Source organism: Bos indicus, chromosome 3 (assembly GCF_029378745.1).
Source record: "Bos indicus isolate NIAB-ARS_2022 breed Sahiwal x Tharparkar chromosome 3, NIAB-ARS_B.indTharparkar_mat_pri_1.0, whole genome shotgun sequence".
Classification (NCBI taxonomy): Eukaryota; Metazoa; Chordata; class Mammalia; order Artiodactyla; family Bovidae; genus Bos; species Bos indicus.
Window position 1 is genome coordinate 78,219,281 of NC_091762.1, and position 14,660 is coordinate 78,233,940.

At 42.4% G+C, this 14,660-nt stretch overlaps 1 protein-coding gene across 1 annotated transcript in view; it reads right to left on the reverse strand.

The window, feature by feature from the left end:
• Positions 1 to 14,660, reverse strand: part of IL12RB2 (interleukin 12 receptor subunit beta 2) — a 90,333-nt gene that overhangs the window by 14,431 nt on the left and 61,242 nt on the right. The window contains exons 11-13 of the mRNA XM_019957298.2: positions 9,477 to 9,575; positions 9,228 to 9,386; positions 2,675 to 2,812 (exon numbers count right to left, since the gene is read on the reverse strand). Coding sequence (XP_019812857.2) covers positions 2,675 to 2,812; positions 9,228 to 9,386; positions 9,477 to 9,575 — 396 coding nt within the window. The remainder of the gene's footprint in view (positions 1 to 2,674; positions 2,813 to 9,227; positions 9,387 to 9,476; positions 9,576 to 14,660) is intronic.

Sequence of the window (14,660 nt, forward strand, 5' to 3'; positions counted from 1 at the left end):
AGTTTAGTTCAATTCAGTTCAGTTGCTCAGTTGTGTCCAGCTCTTTGTGACCCCGTGGACTGCAGCACGCCAGGCCTCCCTGTCCATCACCAACTCCCAGAATTTATTCAAACTCATGTCCATTGAATCGGTGATTCCATCCAACCATCTCATCCTCTGTCATCCCCTTCTCCTGCCCTCAAGCTTTCATCAAGGTCTTTTCAGATGAGTCAGTTCTTCACATCAGGTGGCCAAAGTGTTGGCGTTTCAGCTCAGCATCAGTCCTTCCAATGAATATTCAGGACTGATTTCCTTTAGGATGGGCTGATTGGATCTCCTTGCAGTCCAAGGGACTCTCAAGAGTCTTCTCCAACACCACAGTTTAAAAGAATCAATTCTTTGTCATTCAGCTTTCTTTATAGTCCAACTCTCACATCCATACATGACTATTGGAAAAACCACAGCCTTGACTAGACAGACATTTGTTGGCAAAATAATGTCTCTGCTTTTTAATATGCTGTCTAGGTTGGTCATAACTTTTCTTCCAAGGAGTAAGTGTCTTTTAATTTAATGGCTGCAGTCACCATCTGCAGTGATTTTGGAGCCCACCAAAATAAAGTCTGTCACTGTTTCCACTGCTTCCCCATCTATTTGCCATGAAGTGATAGGACCAGATGCCATGATCTTAGTTTTCTGAATGCTGAGCTTTAAGCCAACTTTTTCACTCTCTTCTTCACTCACTCACTTCACTTCACTTTCATCAAGAGGCTCTTTAGTTCTTCTTTCCTTTCTGCCATAAGGGTGGTGTCATCTGCATATCTGAGGTTATTGATATTTCTCCTGGCAATCTTGATTCCAGCTTGTGCTTCATCCAGCCCAGCATTTCTCCTTATATACTCTGCATTTAAGTTAAATAAACAGGGTGACAATATACGGCCTTGATGTGCTCCTTTCCTTATTTGGAACTAGACGAAAATGATCTTCACGACCCAGATAATCATGATGGTATGATCACTCACCTAGAGCCAGACATCCTATGTGAAGTCAAGTAGGAAGCATCACTACGAACAAAGCTAGTGGAGGTGATGGAATTCCAGTTAAGCTATTTCAAATCCTAAAAGATGATGCTGTGAAAGTGCTGCACTCAATATGCTGGCAAATTTGGAAAACTCAGCAGTGGCCACAGGACTGGAAAAGGATTCATTCCAATCCCAAAGAAAGGCAAAGCCAAAGAATGTGCAAACTACTGCACAGTTGCACTCATCTCATATGCTAGTAAAGTAATGCTCAAAATTCTCCAAGCCAGGCTTCAACAGTACATGAACCATAACTTCCAGATGTTCAAGCTGGTTTTAGAAAAGGCAGAGGAACCAGGAGCCAGAGATTGGCCCCAGATGTGAGATGAGAGCTGTGGGACAGATTCTCTCACAGCTCTCAAAATAAGCCAACTCTGCTGACACCTTGTTCTCAGACTTGCAGCCTCCTGAACTGTGAGGAAATTAATCTCTGTTGTTTAAGCTACTTGGTTATTGTGCAAAGTTTCCCACACACAAAATACAGTTGCAAAGTGCTTAACACAGTGCCTTGAGCATGATAACTATCTGATATGCAAACGTTGTTAAAAAAGTAAGATCATGGCATCCAGTCCCATGACTTCATGGCAAACAGAAGGGGGAAAAGTGGAGGCAGTGACAGATTTTATTTTCTTGGGCTCCAAATCACTGTGGATGGTGACCTCACCCATGGAATTAAAAGATGCTTGCTCCTTGGAAGAAAAGCTATGACAAACCTAGACAGCATATTAAAAAGCAGAGATACCACTTTGCTGACAAAGGTCCATATTGTCAAAGCTATGGTTTTTCCAGTCATGTATGGATGTGAGAGTTGTACCATAAAGATGGCTGCCAAAGAATTGATGGTTCTGAACTGTGGTGTTGGAGAAGACTCTGGAGAGTCCCTCGGACTGCAAGGAAATAAAAGCAGTCAATTCTAAAGGAAATCAACCCTGAATATTCATTGGAAGGACTGATGCTGAAGCCGAAGCTTCAACACTTTGCTGATGCAAAGAGCCTACTCATTGGAAAAGACCCGAATGCTGGGAAAGATTGAGGGCAGGAGGAGAAAAGGGCAACAGAGGATGAGATGGTTGGATAGCATCATGGATTCAATAGAAATGAGTTTGAGCAAACTCAGGGAGATAGTGAAGGACAGGGAAGCCTGGGGTGCTGCAGTTCAAGGAGTTGCAAAGAGTTGGACAATAGGCAAGAGCTGTATCCTTGTTGGGATTATGCTCATCTTTCATTGAACAGATAATCAGAGGACAAGTACTATGTGCTGGGTGGTGTTCCAGACCTTGATAATAAGTGATAGACACTAGTTCCTGCCTGTTGGATTCAGAGTTTTGAATAGGGGTCAAGCGTAGCGCATTATGAAGAAAATACGGATGTGCATTTAGGAAGACTTTCTGGAGGAGGCAACATTTTTGCTAAGTTTTGAAAACTGAGTAGAGACTGTCTCCAAGCAGATAATGAAATGGTAGGGCACTCTGCTTAGAGGACATGGCAAACACAAGGGTGTAGCGGCAAGCAAATAATTAATAAACTAAAGAAAGTCTGATAATCTCCTTATCACATAATGGGGGTATACTCCTATGGAGGAATCCAGTGGACTGGCCCTCTGTAAGGGTGGTTCTTACCTTGCAGACAAAATTCTCTTTCATTTCCTTGGGGGCTTTCACCAGCAGCTGTCAGAGCTGTCATCCACAGAACATATGTCACTCTGGGCTGCAGGCTGTCTATGGGATGTGAATTTGGGGAGATCCTATAGGGAATTTCTGAAAGGAATATAAAGGAGGAAAGGCATGCATTAAAGGAGATACTTGAATGTGGGCTTTTATTCGTATTTATTTGTTAGTGCTTTATTTAAATTGAAAAAGAAAAGCACATTGCTATTTTAAAATAGTCCTAATTCATTGGTACTTAATACTTTAAAAGACCCTAGACACTATCATTTATGAAGGCCCCATGTCACAGTATATTAAAAGAATATACTGTGTATATTAAAAAGAATATATACAGTATATTAAAATTTTTTTCTGTGATAAAAATATTTTCAAAGAATGTGTTTTATTTTGCTTTTGAAATTATTTAGCTGTAGTAATTCCTTTTATTTCCTATAATTAAGAAGAGATGGCAAGAATACACAGAAGAACTGTACAAAAAAGAGCTTCATGACCCAGATAATCATGATGGTGTGATCACTGACCTAGAGCCAGACATCCTGGAATGTGAAGTCAAGTGGGCCTTAGAAAGCATCACTATGAACAAAGCTAGTGGAGGTGACAGAATTCCAGTTGAGCTATTCCAAATCCTGAAAGATGATGCTGTGAAAGTGCTGCACTCAATATGCCAGCAAATATGGAAAACTCAGCAGTGGCCACAGGACTGGAAAAGGTCAGTTTTCATTCCAATCCCAAGGAAAGGCAACGCCAAAGAATGCTCAAACTATTGCACAATTGCACTCATCTCACACGCTAGTAAAGTAATGCTCAAAATTCTCCAAGCCAGGCTTCAGCAATATGTGAACCGTGAACTTCCTGATGTGCAAGCTGGTTTTAGAAAAGGCAGAGGAACCAGAGATCAAACTGCCAACATCTGCTGGATCATGGAAAAAGCAAGAGAGTTCCAGAAAAACATCTATTTCTGCTTTATTGACTCTGCCAAAGCCTTTGACTGTGTGGATCACAATAAACTGTGGAAAATTCTGAAAGAGATGGGAATACCAGACCACCTGATCTGCCTCTTGAGAAATTTGTATGCAGGTCAGGAAGCAACAGTTAGAACTGGACATAGAACAACAGACTGCTTCCAAATAGGAAAAGGAGTATGTCAAGGCTGTATATTGTCACCCTGTTTATTTAACTTCTATGCAGAGTACATCATGAGAAACGCTGGGCTGGAAGAAACACAAGCTGGAATCAAGATTGCCGGGAGAAATATCAATAACTTCAGATATGCAGATGACACCACCCTTATGGCAGAAAGTAAAGACAAACTCAAAAGCCTCTTGATGAAAGTGAAAGTGGAGAGTGAAAAAGTTGGCTTAAAGCTCAACATTCAGAAAACGAAGATCATGGCATCTGGTCCCATCACTTCATGGGAAATAGATGGGTAAACAGTGGAAACAATGTCAGACTTTATTTTTCTGGGCTCCAAAATCACTGCAGATGGTGACTGCAGCCATGAAATTAAAAGATACTTACTCCTTGGAAGGAAAGTTATGACCAACCTAGATAGCATATTCAAAAGCAGAGACATTACTTTGTCAACAAAGGTTCATCTAGTCAAGGCTATGGTTTTTCCTGTGGTCATGTATGGATGTGAGAGTTGGACTGTGAAGAAGGTTGAGCGCCAAAGAATTGATGTGTTTGAACTGTGGTGTTGGAGAAGACTCTTGAGAGTCCCTTGGACTGCAAAGAGATCCAACCAGTCCCTTCTGAAGGAGATCAGCCCTGGGATTTCTTTGGAAGGAATGATGCTGAAGCTGAAACTCCAGTACTTTGGCCACCTCGTGCGAAGAGTTGACTCATTGGAAAAGAATCTGATGCTGGGAGGGATTGGGGGCAGGAGGAGAAGGGGACGACAGAGGATGAGATGGCTGGATGGCATCGCTGACTCGATGGACATGAGTCTGAGTGAACTCCGGGAGTTGGTGATGGACAGGGAGGCCTGGTGTGCTGCGATTCATGGGGTTGCAAAGAGTTGGACATGACTGAGCGACTGATCTGATCTGATAATGTTTCTGACATTTATCAGGTATATTTGAGAACTCCTGGGGAGGAAATTAAATGTACAAATTGTTTTCAATAGAATTTTCAAGAAATTCTATTTCCTAGAAATTTGTGCATTTATCAATTAATGAAATAGACATTTAAGTTACATTTATTAATTCTGATTTCCTTTTTTTTTTTTTTTGATAAGTTCTGGGTATTGGTCTTGGTGGATTTAATCTTTGATCTGCTTCAATTTGACATAAAATCTAAAAAATGAGAGCAATAGTACTTAGATTTATTTTGGTAGTTTAAGCCTAGATTGTCAGTTCTTTATACTTTCAACACCCCTGCAGGTTCTCAGCAGGGAAGATTTGGTTTTTGAGCAATGTGTTGATGCTGTTTTTCTCCTCCAAGAAACATGAATGTCGGTAGCATTTAGTAAACAGGCAGTCTCCTCCTCCAGGGATCTGCCGGGTGTGAGTTTCAGAGTGAGCTCTCAAAAACTGAGGGGAACTGTAAAATTAAGGCTGGAGCTTCTACAGGTGTAGTTTACTTGCTCAGCAGACTTGTCCATGTGCTGGTGATCAAAGTGGAAACCAGAACTCAGCACTGTGTGCCTCAACATCATTTATGGGCTTACAAATCCCAGGGTGGGGCTTCCCAGGTGGTACAGTGGTAAAGAATCAGCCTGCGAATGCAGGAGATGCCAGTTTGATCCCTGGGTCGGGAAGATCCCCTGGAGAAGGAAATGGCAACCCACTCCAGTATTCTTGCCTAGAAAATTCCATGGACAAAGGAGCCTGGTGGGCTACAGTCCACGTGGCCACAAAGACTGAGTGACTGAGCACACACAAATCCTAGGGCAAGTTAGATTTTCCCCCTGCTTGCTGAATTTACTTCAACAGTCAGACATATTTATTATGCATACAAGACACTAAGACACAGAGTATGCCTCAACGAGTTCACCGTCTATTACTATTAGGGATAACAGACCCCATGACACTCCCACACCCCTGCTTACTATGGGTGACCAGCAAGATGGAGCCCTGTATTATTGCGTTCACTCTGCCCAAAGGAGCTAAGGCCTCAGCAGATCATTTAACAGCTGTGACTATCAGAGCAATTCCTATATTTTCCATCCTTTTGAGAAAAAGTACCACATGGAAAATTCCTAACCCTACTTCAACCTGATGAAATTGCTTGCACAGACTTCAGCTATATGATTAAACTAAATTGTATCTCATTCCCAAGGCAGGGGACTAAAAAAATAATTTGAGAGAGACTTTCTGCTCATCTTGCTGCAGCAAAGCATGCATGGTGAGCATCAGGGAGTCAAATGAGACATTGGAACACAAGGGAAGGTGTTTGAATAGTTTTCTGGGCCAAAAATGTTTACATACACACACACACACACACACACACACACAAACACACACGTGCATATATTGTATATATTTGAAGAATAAAAACAGAAGTTATGGGAGGAGCAGGGAGGAGAGTGATGGTGTCAGCAATCTGGTTGGCAAATAGGTTGAGTTGAGTAATGAGAGAAAGAAGTCATGCAGGAAATACTGGTTCTGCTGCCTCATCTGGGCTGTGACCTGGCAGAGATAAAGGAGGCCATTCAGTCCTTAGGTCTGAAACTTTAGGCTGATGGTGGTTAAATGAGAAAGGCACCAGTTTAGAGGCTAATGGTTGCCAGTTATCTGAAATGTGGCCAGTAAGAAGGTCAAGTGGTACCAGGCAAAACTGTTGTTGTTTAGTCACTAAGTTCTGTCGGACTCTTTTGTGACCCTGTGGAATGTAGCCCACTCAGATCCTCTGTCCACGGGATTCTCCAGGCAAGAATACTGGAATGGGTTGCCATTTCCTTCTCCAGGGGGATCCCCAACCCAGGGATTGAACCCAAGTCTCCTGCATTGGCAGGCAGATTCTTTACCACAGAGCCACAAGGGAAGCACACCAGGCAAAACAGTTGCATGGTTACTAGAAATTAGCTTTGATCTAATCATCTGCATTGATTTAACAAAGTGCAAGGCAGTATTCACCCATTTGTTACTCAAAAAATACTGTTCTTATTAAACACCTACTGGATGCCTGGCTGTACTGCAAGTAAGGGGGAAACAATGATGAACTAATAATCATGGTTTCTGTCTTCATGTTGGCAAAAACAGCCAAGTAATAATAAGTAGAGGGTGTGTGCCTGTAGAGCAGTGCGCATGGCAGTACCCACATGCTTCCAGAGGAGTGGCAGTGTGCTGGAACTGCCTGGGGAAGCCCCGCCCCAGCGCTACGCCTCTCTCCCAACCAGTCCAGGCCGGGTGAAATGCTCTTACTGAACCCTGCTTGTGCTGTCAGGGGCCAGGCCAGAAGACACCTACGACAAGGGTCCTTCCTCCTGGGAACTCCATGCTCCTTTTGCTGTTGTCCAGCCTTTCTGGTTTCTTTCTCTCTCCTCCCCAACCTACTGCCTCCTACCACTCTCTGGAAACTGCACCTGTGGATTCGCCAACAATTTCTGGTTGCCAAATGCAACAGGCAGTTGTCAGTCCTTGATTAAAGAATTTACATCACTTGTGTGTAGTTTTCCATCACCCTGGGTAGACTGTGAGCTCTCTGAAGATAGGGAACAGGTCTTATTCATCTGTAAGTGCTAAGAGGGAAACTATCTAAACTGGTACAAAATAGGGTTTGAATCTGCACCTTCTTCCTTTTAAACTTATTTTAAAATACCATTACACAGACTTCAGATTCATCAGATTTTTTGCAAATAAGGTAGGTAATTTCTTCAACATCTACAAGAACAGATTTTAGAACTATCTAACCATGTTGATCTGTTATAAATAGACATCTCAGTTTAAATTCTATAAAAATTAACATTTAAGAGGGAGCAAATGTCACATGAAGCATTCCAAATGGCCCAGGATTGCATCAATTGATGAAGCACCACTGGGGGCACATTTCAGAACTGACTAACCCTGACAGTGGGGAGCAGCTACATTCAGTGATATGCTGCATTTAGAAACTGTAGATTATTAAGCAGATTGTTGTAAGGTCTCATAGTGGAACACTACAGAACTGTTAAAAAGAAGAATGAGACAAGTCCACATGGACTGATGTGGAAAGATCTCACTATGGATTGATGTTTTTTGTTGTTTAGTTGCTGCTGCTGCTAAGTCAATTCAGTCGTGTCCGACTCTGTGCGACCCCATAGACAGCAGCCCACCAGGCTCCCCATCCCTGGGATTCTCCAGGCAAGAACACTGGAGTGGGTTGCCAGTTCCTGCTCCAATGCATGAAAGTGAAAAGTGAAAGTGAAGTCGCTCAGTCGTGTCCGACTCTTAGTGACCCCATGGACTGCAGCCTACCAGGCTCCTCCTTCCATGGGATTTTCCAGGCAAGAGCACTGGAGTGGGGTGCCATTGCCTTCTCCAGTTTAGTTGCTAGTGAGAGGCAAAGTAAGGTACAGATCAGAATACAGATGGTTATCCCAAATGTATGCTGGTATACGCATTGCATTTTCTTCTGGAAGAACACATGAAGAACTACTAACAGCCTAAGTATAGAGGAAAGGATAATTCCCACTTTATATCTTTCTGAACTATTTGAATGGTTTTACCATATATAAGTATTACTTATATAATAAAAAATAATTAGCTTTAAAAGTCATAACTTTTAGAAAAGCAATACTGCAGATCTAAGGTCAAGAGAGAGGACCAGTTCCTCAAGTTTGCCAGGTAAAAACCATTCTGCAGGCAGCACTCTGGCACCTATATGGCAGGTCGGCTTTGTTACATTCTTCTGGAACCCAATAATTCTTACTAAGGAATAAAATGGTTGCTTCTTTATGATACGTGCTCCTGAAAGAACTCTGGCTGCCTATAAATACGAAAGGGAGGTTCAAGCCAGGAAAAATAAAACAAAACTGCATAAATCAAAGATTAAAACATTAAATCTGGCAAGTGATTTGGAGCTGCTCAGTGAATGAGTGATGAAATCACTTGAGATAATACTCTAGCCAGAATTTAATTGCTTTAGTATTATTGCATAATTATGGGTCATAAGGAGTTACTTAAATTGTATTTTATTCATTTAAGGAGAAAATAACATGCTATGATGGTATTTGCAAGTGTGGGGATTCAAAGGTTTTCCAAACGCATTCCCCACAAACCTCAAGGGTCTATATAATGATATCCAAGTGCCTTTATTGCTTTTTGAAATGCTGTCCCCATATAAGTGAGCTCCTTAAGAGCCTCATTCATTAACTTTATTTCTTCCATTGCTTGGCATGTAACACATATTCAGTAACTGTGAGTGTGTGTGTTTAGATGTCTTTTACTTTTCTTCATTCAATTAACTTTACACATATTTATTGAGCACCTACTAAGTCCTAGGTACAGTGCCAGCACTTGCACAGCTTGTGTTTTCCCAACACCTAAACAAGAAAGGCCCTGTTGCCTTTGTCTCTCACACATACCACAAAGCTGAGGCTGGGAGTTGGAGTCCCGTTCCTTCCAATATATCCTGTAGTGGAGGATGCAGCCCATTTGCTCCCGGGCTGGAATTTCATCCCATGAAATTAAAACGCTCCCCTTTTCCTCTGAGATGGCATTAATGTGGGGGCCACTCAGTGGTGCTGTGAAGTAGAACATAGGAGGCTTTTGTCACCCTCCAAATCCAAACCATTAAACTAGAGCACAATTGGACGAAAGAGCCCAAGACTCACCTTTGTGCTGGGAGTTACCCCGGGTGGAGTTGCATCCTCCCTGGTCCCCTGCAAGTGCATGCACGCGGATTTCATAACAGATGTAGGGTTTTATGTTTTCTGCAAGACATAAAGACAGAGGCTATTCCAGTTCAAACAAGGGTTTAAACAAAACCACACAGACAGCTTCTGAAACAAAACTCACTTTTAAGGAAAACCTTTGACTTCTACAAATAAATTATTTGCTGTTTACAGCAAGGTAAGGGTGATGTTTTGTAGGCACAGCACTTGAATGGCTCTTCTGATTCCCCAGATACTTATCATGATCTGACAGGGCAGTGTAGGTGACACATTCTGGTGTGACTAATCAGGGTGCCGCTCAGTGTAATCTACCCCTTTGCCCCGCCCTGCCAGCCCCCAGTCCCCCCGCCATGTTCCACTCAGATCTCAGTTGCCTCACAGCTTGGAAGACTGGGAAGATACCTGGGGATGCTAATACTCCTTCCTATCTTTTAAAGTGCTACACTTTGCAGTTTTCTGTCAGCCATAAGGTTTATTGGCACTCTCCCCTGCCCAAACTCCTTATTTCCATGAATCTCAAATGTCAATTTCCTGTAAAGAAAAGGCCCCTGTCATAGATACTGCCCGTGACTTATCTTTAAACTCCCAATGAAAATTTAAAGGAAAAAGATTACTTCTGTTAGGTAACTAACTGTAGTCTCACATGGGCAGAGGAAGGACTCTTTCCCACATTGTTCAATGCCCTGCCATAGGTAGGTCGGGTCCCCTACACTGACAGTTGATTAGGGTTTCACATTTTCTTTTTGGGAAGAGGAATTTTATATCACAGAATAATTTACTACATTGTGTGTTTTCTATAAAAATCCATTATCCCTTAAATATTCCAGCAAGTAGGCAGTACATAAAGCCCAAATGTGCAACTACTACTGTCCATGAGGAGATAAAAACTCATGCCATGGGCAAGTTCCAAATCGTATTCATGAGTCAAGTGAAGTAGAACAAGGCTGCAATCAGCTTAGCCCTGTCATCTAAAGATGCTTTGTGGGTGGCATCCAGACCCAGAAATCCAAAGGGCAACATGGAATATGGAATTGCTTCATTTGGGAGGGGCTGGTGCCTGGCAGCTCTGTTGCTAGCTCTGGAAGGGACCTATCAACCACAGTGCCAGGTGGGAGTTCCAGATGAGCACATTAGGCAAACGGTTTCGTTGCATTTTGCCATGCAAGGTGTGAGTTCAGGGCAGAGGCCTTGGGAACTGCTGCATCAGAAACTTTGGGCTTCTTGTGAATAGCCTGCCCCTAGTGGAGGAGGGCAGGCTTCGCTTGTGGCTCCGATGGTAAAGAGTCTACCTGCAATGCAGGAGACTGGGGTTCAGTCCTGGGTTGGGAAGATCCCGTGGAGGTGGTCATGGCAATCCATTCCAGTATTCTTGCCTGGAGAATCCCATTGACAGAGCAGCCTAGTGGGCTATAGTCCAGGGGGTCACAAAGAGTCCGACACAACTGAGTGACTAACATGTGGAGGAGGGAAGAAAATGTGGCTCCATAACTTAGCTGACTCTTTTTTATGAAGAGTAGAGCCCGAGCAAGCTTGTTCCCCAATTCTGACCTTAAGAACTCCTCCTGTTTTCCTGGCTAATTCTTACTTGTGTGTATATGTGTGCTCAGTCAGTCATGTCTGACTCTGCAACCCCATGGACTGCAGACTGGAGGCTCCTCTGTCCATGGAATTTTCCAGTCAAGAATATTGGAGTGGGTTGCCATTGCCTACTCCAGGGGATCTTCCCAGCTCAGGGATCAAACCTGCCTCTCTTGGGTCTCCGGCACGAACACACCCTAATCACTGTCTGCTCCCCACCTCAGAAATTCCTTAGCCTTTGCTGCTGGTGGATGAAGCCCATACTCTTAACATTTTCATTTCTTTTTAGAGTCTGGCCCTGAGTTCCAGGCTTATTTCTGAAGACTCCCATGCATGCACACACACCTGGCACTCCTAGGCAAAGGTTCTGTCTCCCTATTCATAAACTGTCTCTCAAGTGGTTTTCACAGAAAGCTAATTTCACCTGTTAAATCTGGGAGAAGGCAAACACTAAATGATCAGCAATGAGAGGCAATCATAGAGGAAGTATGATGGGAGCATACAGAAGATGAGCCCCAATAGGTAGGCATGAGGGAAGGTTTTCTAGACACCATGATGTCTACGTTATCTGTAAAAGGAGTGGTTATATAATAAGGTCAGAACTGTTTTCACCTAGACAAGACAGGACTGACAGTCTCTAGCCTAGACCCCACCAACTTATAATCCAGGAGTTGAACTTCACTGTAGCCCATTCCAAAGCACCCAACTCTGCCCCAGCTAGATGCTGGGAAAAAACTGGTAAGGATCTTATGGCAATGAGTTATCTTACTGACTGGAGAGGGTAACTTTGAATTCATGATAAGTATGAATTAGGTAAGTTTTAAGTGTTTATTTCTAAAAGTGAAGTGAAAGTGAAGTCACTCAGTCGTGTTCGACTCTTAGCGACTGTTACGTCAAAACAAACTCACAGTTAATCAAGTGTTTTCAGGTAGGAGAATGACTTGAATTAATAGTTAATCTCATCCAGTATGATTGCTTTTATTCAAATGAATATGTCTGAAGTGCTTAAGAACATTTTAGTTTCTTAAGTATGGAAAAAATTCTCTCTTGTCATTTATTTTAGGCACTGTGTATAGAATTAATAGAATTTCTTAAAAGAAAGATCTGTAGGGACTGTATAGTTCAAACTATCCCAAAGGGGTAAATCCTAATATAATAAGTGTTTATAATTACATAGCAGTTTAGAGTTCAGTATCTACTGTTTCGTCTGATTTGATGGACATAACAGTCATAAAGGGCTTCCCAGTTAGCTCAGTGGTAAAGAATACGCCTGCCAGCGCAGGAGATCCAGGAGACGCAGGTTGGATCCCTGGGCCGGGAAGATCCCCTGGAGGAGGAAAGGGCAACACACTGCAGTATTCTTGCTGGGGGAATCCCGTGGACAGAGGAGCCTGGCAGGAGTCCACAGGGTCACAGAGTCAGACATGACTGAGCACGCACACACACACACACACACACCACACCCTTAAAGGAACACTGATTCCACCTCAGCAACTCTAGGGACAGAGAATGCACTGCCTTGAGTGGCAACAACTGTCCTATTAGAGACCATCAACTGTAAGGGAAGTACTTTCTCAAAATTGAGCTGACATCTGTCTTCTTACAATTTTTATGCAGAGGGCCTTCATTCTGCTCTCCAGACAACAAAGGACACATACCCTTTCTTACATACATATCGAAGCCAGCAAGAGTCATCAACCACCTCCCACCCCAATCTAGAACACTCTCCTACACACTAAATGCTTTCCCCATTAAAAGTTCCAGACCCTAAAGGCTTGCTCACCTTCCTCTGATGCTCACGGGGGTATCCAGGCAGCATTCTCTTTAAGTACCGTGATTAAAACTGAACACAACCCACTAGAAGTCTGAGTAGCCAGACTCTAAAAGAGGCACACAGTTAAGGACTGGGTCATGTATCATGCACCATGCTCTGTTTTTTTCATCTGTGAAAATCTTGCCTCCTTAAGCAGGATGTGTATATCCTCCTGGACAGGTATAATGGTTGTCATGGTGTAATGAAAATATTATGGGATTTAGAGCTTCAAAACCTATAAAATCTTAGCTCCATCACATATAATAATAATACTGATAGCTAGATTATTGAGCACTTAAAATGTGTTAGGTATTGTTAAAAATGTTTTCTCCTTCAATTAGTCTTCACAATAACCCAGTGAGGTAGGCAATATTACCCCCATTTTCCAGATAAGGAAACTGAGGCACAGAGAAGTTAATTTGCCCTGGATCATACACTTTGATAAGTGACAGAGCCAGGACTCAAATCCAGATAATCTGGCTGCAGAACTTTTCATCACTATGCTGAACTTATACTTTAAAAATCACACTGACATTTTTAACACATTAAATTAACACATCACTGCCATACAGAAAACACATTTATCAACATTTTAAGGGAATACTTCTCAGTGCTCTGTGGTAACCTAAATGGGAAGGAAATAAAAAAAAGAAGGGGTATATATTGGGTTGGCCAAGGAGTTCATTCAGGTTTCCTGTAATATAGAAATATATGTATAGCTGATTCACTTTGCTATTAGTAGAAACTAACACAACATTGTGAAGCAACTATATGTCAATAAAATAAATAAAAAAAATAATTTGGGGTGATCTGCTGGCCTAGATTTGCATTAATAATCTTATGATGATTTTGCTTTATTGTAGAATAACAATTAGTAGGAGAAAAACAGAAGGCGGAAAATACTGTAGCTTCAGCTTCTGAATGTGTCAGCACATGTGCGTGTGCGCACACACACACAGACACACAGACACACACAGACACACGTGCCTTGTTCGTTAAAATTCATCCTGGAAGATTTTCAAAAAAGTGACCATCTAACTAGCTTAACTCTAGAATGCAAATAATACCATTTCTCTTCGGGAAAATTAAAATAAGAAATTCCCACTAATTGGTCTTTGGTAACATTCATTGGTAAGTAAGGGAGGCCTTTGAGTATTTCAAACACAAAACAATAATAGAAGCTGACAGTGGCTCACAGAGTAAGACTTCAGAGTTTGTAATTAAGAACTTGAAAAAAATAAAGAACTTGAGATGTTGCCCTTTAATGTTTGTTGGGCAAATATGTCAGCCACCTCCGGTGCGATTAGGACTAGATCTCTCTGACAGAAGAGGTTAAGGATTCTTTTCACTGGTTAGAAATAATAAGCCCCATTTAGGGACTGCTTCCATGACAGCAGAAGGGTAAGCATCAGACTCTGATAGGAGGAAGACACACACCACTGCAATCATTTATCAAAATGGATAAACAAGCCTTTGGCCGCCTTGTTTTCCAATTGTCCAATGTTGCTTATAGACTCCCCGAGTGGCTCAGTGGTAAAGAATTCACCTGCCAATGCAGGAGACGTAGGTTTGATCCCTGGGTCTGGGAAGATCCTCTGGAGAAGGAAATGGCAACCCACTCCAGTATTCCTGCCTGAGAAATTCCATAGACAGAGGACCCTGGTGGGCTACAGTCCATGGGGTTGCAAAGTGTCAGACACGACTTAGCGATGAAACAACAATAACAACAATGT